Genomic DNA, 8,108 nt, shown 5'->3' on the forward strand with positions numbered 1-8,108 from the left:
ATGCCAAACAAAAATCTTAACACCTTTTGATTCACCTGTGCCTCTGCTTACAACATTACAATCTCATGACTGGGATTTCTCAGTGCAGACAACAGAAGACAATCATTTCATTCCAAGAGTGAACATCTTTGTGGAACTATGATAGTACTGAAGAGATCGAGGTGGTCCAATATACTACACAAATAGACAGGATGATAAAATATGAAACCAGAAATATGCAAATGTACAGATGAAGTTGTTAGCAACACTCAACACATACCAAAACGATATCTAACACGACATTATGTGAAAAAAAATCCATGACCAGGAGCTTAAGTATTAGGCCATGTTCGAGCAGCAACCGTCTCTTACCTGCCAAGCAGCAACCGTCTCTTCCGTTCACTTTATACACACCAGCAACCGTCTCTTACCTGCCAAGCAGCAACCGTCTCTTCCGCGTCACTTTATACACACCAACAACTCTACGAGATTACAAACTTTTCCACCGGCACTTTCAGTATTTTGATTATTTGAACAAGAATGAACAACAAGATTCTCCTCTTTCCTTCATTTCTTTCATTTTTCTCATATCAGTAATCCAGAATCAAGAGCACGAAGGAGATCACAAACCTAATTCGCTCCTTCAACAAGTAACAATCAGCTCGCAAAACTTTGGTTCCTTTTACATTCACAAGTTACAAAGATAGCTTTCTGGACTAACATCTATCTGCATGATATTCATCCAGGCATATTAATATGGGAAGCAGTTGGTAGCATTTGTAACATGAATGATTCCACCAAGATCTTCTCATTGCATCATCACTTCAACCCACACACATATTTTGAGGTTTATGTTGTTTCTAAATGACTTGTCCCTACGTAAATGGATAAAAGAATACAAATAACACAGAACCGTATTCCTAAATCCAGTTCAAATGAAGTTCTTGTTAAATGATCACACTGAACTCATTGATATCTGATGCTAATGTTAGTGAACCTAACGGGAAAACTATAGTACTGACAAATGTTGCTTCTCAAAGATCAAACAAAGATTCTTACCGGGATGAGCTGTCCAATGGTTCCAAGTATTAGCTGCAAGATTGTGTTGTTACAGAAGATAACAATGGAAGTTATTGTTAGCTGGTGCATGACAAGTTCATAAAGAATGTAATAATACTTCAGTAATAAAAGAGACAACAAAGTCGGTTAAAACCAATACTGTTTCAAGTTTACAGCAACAACAACTAGGCAGCAAGTGAGTCAAGATCATCTAACGAAACTACATTAACAATTGTAATAGCCAAACTACCATGAGCTATTTTTATTTGAATCGGGATTCAGATGATACAGGGTCCACCAAATCAGTAATATCTATCAGTCATAAATTCTACAAACGATAAAAATACAACAATTACAATCCCATGAGAGACTGGAGTTGGTTTGTCCTTTGATGCAGATGAGAACATCAGGGGAATCAATGTCCACCAACCAAAAAAAAAAATTCTTCATCATGGGATCAGGAAATTCATCCTTAAATGGGATCATCAAGATATATGAAAGCAAGACAATTGGGAAGACGAGCAAAATAGGTTAAAAATCAATCACAAGAATCAAAAAGAACAAGAATAGAACGATTCTACCGCACAATTGAAAGAAACCGAATCACTGTGCGCTCTTCTTCCCTTCAACATAGTAACCGAGATACCATTCAACAAATTTCTTCAACCCTGTCTTCAAATCCGTTGTCGGCTTATATCCAAGCTCTCTCTGAGCTGAACTTATGTTGGCATGAGTAAATTGCACATCCCCATTCCTTGGCAACTTCATAACCAACCTCTTCGCCTTCACCTTGAGCAATTTCTCCAAAATGCTCACAAGATCTGACACGGGCACAGGCGACGTATTTCCCAAATTATAGACCCGTAATTGAGCTGGGCCCTTCTTCTTGCCACCACTGCCAGTACTCTTCTCTGCAGTATCCAACGCAGCTAAACAACCTTTCACTATATCGTCAATGTATGTAAAATCCCGGGCCACTGTGCCATGGTTAGCTGCCTCAAAGATTGGAATCGACTTCCCTTTCAAAATATCCCTGGTAAAAAAGAAGTATGCCATATCTGGCCTACCCCAAGGTCCATAAACCGTGAAGAATCTCAATCCAGTAAGCGAAAGCCCATATATGTGGTTATAAGTATGAGCAATTTCCTCACCAGCCTTCTTAGTTGCAGCATACAAACTAGCAGGCTGATCAGTTCTGTCTCTCTCAGAAAACGGCACCTTTGTATTCAATCCGTATACAGAACTACTCGATGCCCACACAATGGTGGGCTGAGGATTGGCATTCTTGCAAGCTTCAAGAAGGTTAACAAGGCCGGCAATGTTACTATGCACATATGAGCTAGGATTCTCCATAGCATATCGCACACCGGCCTGAGCCGCAAGATGCATAACATGAGTAAACGGGACGATATCGAAAAGCTTCTTCAACAAAGCAGAATCATTAATATCACCCTCCACAATATACACCCCGCTACGCTCTAATAGCGCTTGTCTAGCCCTTTTGAGGGAGGGGTCATAATAGTTGTTGAAATTATCTATCCCCAAAACACCATCGCCCCGCCGTTTAAGGGCTGCGGAGACATGACTGCCAACAAAACCAGCAGCCCCTGTTACTAAAACGGAAATCCCATTTCTTGACCTGATTTTAGCTGAGGCTCTAACCCTTTTCTCAAAGTTTGGACCTCCATAGGAGCTTCTGAGAGACCTCCTAGAGAGATCTGAGGGAACATGGGATGATGAAGAGGGTGATCTAAAAAAGAAAACAAAGATCAGGCCAAGAAAAACAAAAGACCAGAAAGTGAGCTTGGCCAGGGAAGAATGCAGCCTCAGCCTATTGTATGCAGACTTCTCCATCTTGAACTTTCCTGGGGTTGATGGGGTGTTGTCAATGTGCTTCATGTGTAACATAATCCACTGAAAATCCTGGAGATTTGAGAAGCGCCCACTTGGAAATTCCCCTGTTTCTTGTCCAATCTGACGATTTTCTTGGAGTTATCCTCAAACCACAAACTGGGGCTAGGGATCAATATATCAAACAAAGATTTGATTCTTTTCAGATAACATTTGATGAATGTGTTCTTTCTTGTTTCTTCTTTCAAGAACAAATAATGAATGTGGCGTTAAAGATTGGGGAAACAAAGAAAAGAGTGCCTGGATATGAAGGGTTATACACTACTATTCATGTGGAATCTCATGGTTTTCTTGGGAGGGGATTGGTTCTTGTTGGTGGTGATGGTATATTGTCCCTTTTTGTGTTGGAGGGTCTTTTTTATTTTCTTTTCTTTTTATTTTTTATTCTTCTCTGCAAAGAAAGAAAAAAAGATTTTGAGATTTTGATGATTGATGAACAAGAATGGGTGATTGGGAAAGAGAAAGAAAGAGATTTGAGAGGATGGGAGAAGGCAGAGGAATGAGGTTTGAAATTTAAAGTTGGATTAACTTGAGTAAGAGTGGACTAATGTTAATTAAGAGAGTCAAACGGAGAGTAATTAATGCAATTGTTTCACATGATTAATAAGTTAATGCAAATGGGCTAGCTTACTTTCTTCCTTTCTTTCCCTTTTCTCTTTCATGACTTGTTCCTAGATCATTACTTTTCCTTTAAGTGCGCAATGAATTCAAAGGATAAATAGTAAAGACAAGTGTGTTTGTTTGTGTGTGTGTGTGTTTGGGGGGGGGGGGGGGGGGGGGGGGGGGGGGTTGGTTTACTTTATTTGCCTTTAACTCCCTAATTCTTGAAATTTATTTCAGTATTTCATATTACACGATTATAATAACATCATGTTATCGTATTATAAATTTTTATTATTAACGCGATAATTGTAAGAAGACAGTTAACTTTAACTGACTTTGAATGCCCCTAAGTTTGAGAGTTCATTTCATTATTCCATATTACATTATTATGAGAATATCATATTATTATATTATAGGTTCTCACTGTGAACGTGACATCATAACAAGAGATTTAACTTCAACTATCTAAAAAACGCATACACGATTATGTTTTCCTTTCAAACGATTATGATAATACCACGTTGCCGTATTATAGCTTCTAAATATTTACATGCCATCATAACAAGATACTGTTACATTACACGATTACGATAATATCATGTAATCATATTACAGATAACAAAACGATTAGAAAACTGCGTGATAAAAGACGGTTGAGGAACAATAAGAAAGCAATCACGACAGTTGCAACCACTATCGTTATTATTGCAACGTTTAATGTGAAAGTATCGAGATATATATAAGATTTTTTATTCTTCCAATTTTACTTTGATTTTTACACTGTTTCATTCATGCGGTTAAAAATCATGTAAAAGTTGTGAGTATTTTTGAATGACTCGTTTATAATTATATCATTAATTTCAATTATCAAGAATCAAAATATATATATGTTGATTATTCATATCAAACATGTATAACTAATAAATAATTATTATTATCTTAGACCAATATTTATTACTACAAATAAAAGTAGAATTTGAAGTGGGTTTAGAAACGGTTTTTTTTTTTTTTTTTTTGGTCTTTGGAACGATAGGTTAAAATTTTTAGGAACGGTTCAGGTAAGACCGTTCCTATTTGGGAAGGGAATTGCAACATTTTATGAAAATCGTCCCTAATATTGAATTTGTCAAAAAAAATATTTTTTTAATTGAAACGGTTTTAGGAACAGTTAGTCTTATTTAGGAACATGTATATAAAATTATTTTAGTAATGGTATTAGGAAAGATCTTTTTGAATTTGAAACACATACTCAAAACTCAAATAATAATGGTATTAGGAACAGTCAACCACTATTTAGGAACACTTATTTGAAATTATTTTAGCAATAGTATTTGGAACGGTCAATGCAGTTTAGGAACACGTGCTTAGAATTATTTTAGTAATGGCATTTGGAACGGTTATCTATTTAGATTTGTAGCATTTCTTGACCATTACTAAGACCGTTCCTAATATTTTAATATTATAAGTTATTTTATAAGTTTATAATTTATTCATATATTTAATAAATTATAATAAATAAAAATATATATATATTTTAATAAATTTTAATATATAATTAAATTAATTTAATACGTTTATAATTAATTATATTTATAAATTTAATTAATTAAATAAATAGAAATAATACAATGTAATAAACATTATGACATATGAATAATTAAGAAAACATATTATATTAATATAAAAAATTATCTAATTAAAAAAATAAAAAAAATTAAAACCTAATCTAACTCTTCCTCGTCAGCAACGTCCATATTGTCCTGGTTCGAGGCTGAGGGGGTTTTGTTAGGATAGATAATCAAAAAATCAATTAGATTGACTTGAATGTAATATGTTCTGACAATTGTCGGTGTTATACAATATTATTTAGTGAGTAAAATGAGTATTCACTTAATTGGCTTCTTTATTTGTTTTGCTCATTCTATACATTTACATCTGCTTCAACATCACAACAAAGCCCACAGACCACTTCAACAACCATGCAGTTGGACCACGCATTGGATGACAGTCATGAAATCAACTACCGAAGGGTCGGCTCTGAAACGTTCTTAGTTGAGGACCTCAAGATTGGGCATCAAGTGTCATATGGAAACTTGCACAAAGAGTCGCATTCATTTGATGAGTGCCGCATTTCATTGGTGACAGACGAGGTGCATCTACGCGATCTTAGTGGGTTGATTGGCTAGGTATCGAATCAACTCATCTGACCGGCGAGGATCGTCATATGGAAGCCTTGAGGGCTTGATTGGTATGACTTGGATCCCTGGTTCTAATAGTACGGGAGTAGTCCTTGTACTTGAGGAATCACGGCAGTCACGTGCATATGATGGTTGTATCTTGGATGTGCGTGAGATGTGATTGTGTCACAAACATAATCATTATAAGTCTCGTCCAATGCAGTCAGAGTATGTAGCAAGAACGGTGAGTTCCAAGAAGAAGATCCTTCCCCTATCAGCATATGATGGAGGCATCTCCTACACACTTGGAGACGCAGTCACGCTTTATGAACCTGTGGCCACAGTAATTTATCGAATAGGAAAAGAGGTTCCTATGTCGATCAATTAAGCGTAACGCGGTCTCAAGTATTAAAGCATAGATGCCTAGTCTAGGACGGGAACCGACATCAAATTCCATACCCTAGACTATGGCCGGTAGACGGAAGGACTGTACCCATATGTACTCGAGAGCCTAAATGTTCATATTGACATTCACCTAGTCTCTAGTGACATAGACCGTTGCTAGATGGCCATCCATGGTAACGAGCTTTCTTGATCAAAATTACTAATAGTGTGGTCACTAGTTCAAGTCTAGCTGAAAGGTGAACCTAAAGAGTCACAAATAAATCATCGAGAAAGGACAAGGAATTAATTTGAAATTCTTAAAAGGTATCATTTTCACCCTTTTAATTTCTCATTTCACACCAACTAATCTCATACAATTTTATTTTTATGTTTTTTTTTATATTACATCGAACACCGTGGAACTCCAAGGGTACACCCCTTGATTAGGTGGTTTAAAATTTTATTTTACCCATTTTCATTTCCCGCTTCCACTCGCGCATGCTTGGGTCAATCGGGTTGTCCCTTCAAGTGACATCATAGCTAGTTCGATTAGAGAATATTGGTTTTGTGTGATTAGCATGCTAACGTGTCTTTTACAATTTTTTTTAAAGCATGTTTTATTACTTTCCTTATTGACAATTGTATGAAGAAATAACTTGTTTGAATTTTGCAATTATTTGTATGATTAAAGTAATTTTGAAATATTAGTATTCTCTGGTAATATTTGTATTTTAATTTGGTGAAACAAAAAAAAATTAAAACTATATCAGCAGCATACGGCAGCACCGCGCGATGCGCACGCGGGTGTGCTAGGTGGAAGGAAAGCCTGCACGCTAGCAGGCCAGGGCGCACGCAGGCAAGCGCTTACGTGCGGGCTGGCGAACGGGCCCGCAAATCGCCCGCGTTGTGCAGGCAGCGCGCGCACTGGCAGCACGCACGCATGCAGCAGCAGCGTTGGGTGTGTCGCGCGGGCTGGAGAGCGCACACACTATTACGCGGCTGCAGGCTAACGACCGGCAATTGGGCCGCTTTTCATCAAATTTTCTGAAATTTTGATTTTCTGAATTTTTTTGAGAAATTATTAAACTTTACTGTTTTAATTTTGGAATAAATTGGATCTTTTCCAAAATTAAATTTGGTATAATATGTGCATTGGATGCACATCGTTTTTGGATCATTCTTTTACTTGCGAATTTCGAACTTGTGTTTTCTTTATATGATTTATTTTATTGGATATCATGGTCAATGATTTTACATAGAATGTATGTTATGTGATGATGGATGATCATGGGGTCCTTGATCACTTGTATGCTTATGTTTATGGTTGGGCTCGTATGCCCTTGTAATTTTTCTTCTCTCTCTCTCTCGTTTTTTTTTTTTTTTTTCCTTGTAATAAGGTTTTCTATCCTCCTCATTATGTACTCCCCCGACTTTTGATTGCGGTTTCTTTTCAATTGTAATGAGAGTAGTATAGGATTTTTGGTGAGGTTTTATATTTTTGTAATAAAGCAAATCCATGAAAAATAAGGTCCACGGGGAAGAAGGCCCACGGAGGAGTTATAAGGCCCATTTATATGTTAATGGATAAATTACTTTTGTAAGCATTTAAAAATAATAAAAGAACAATTAAATTTTTATTTTTAAAAATATGGTAATTGTAATTAAATATAATTTATAAATAATATAACTAAAAACAGTTTGTACTTTTTATAATTTATTAAAACATATTTAAATTAAATAATAATTTATATTTGTTATAATCAAATTTTCTTTATATTGATATAAACATTTAAACTTGAAAAGTTAGTTTTAGCATATTAAATTTTGTATTGTGATTTGTTAATTTAAATTTTTAAACTAAAAGTTATATATATTTTAGGTATTTTAATATTTAGTTAATATCTTTTATAAATAAATATAATTTATTAAATATATCAAAACTAAATAATAAATAAAATTAATCAAAAAGATATAATTTATTAAAATGTATTTAAA

General features: G+C 35.3%; 1 protein-coding gene across 1 annotated transcript; it reads right to left on the bottom strand.

Annotated features, from left to right (window-relative positions):
* On the bottom strand, window positions 1,277–3,475 carry LOC105173354 (UDP-glucuronate 4-epimerase 3-like). The gene has a single exon (XM_011095059.2). It carries the CDS (start codon window positions 2,944–2,946, stop codon window positions 1,642–1,644), a length of 1,305 nt encoding a protein of 434 aa, XP_011093361.1. The 5' UTR covers window positions 2,947–3,475; the 3' UTR covers window positions 1,277–1,641.

Source organism: Sesamum indicum, linkage group LG11, assembly GCF_000512975.1.
Source record: "Sesamum indicum cultivar Zhongzhi No. 13 linkage group LG11, S_indicum_v1.0, whole genome shotgun sequence".
NCBI lineage: Eukaryota > Viridiplantae > Streptophyta > Magnoliopsida > Lamiales > Pedaliaceae > Sesamum > Sesamum indicum.

Excerpts from the sequence above, each read along its gene's own strand:
- LOC105173354 (XM_011095059.2), bottom strand. The coding sequence starts at position 2,946 with ATGTTACACATGAAGCACATTGACAACACCCCATCAACCCCAGGAAAG.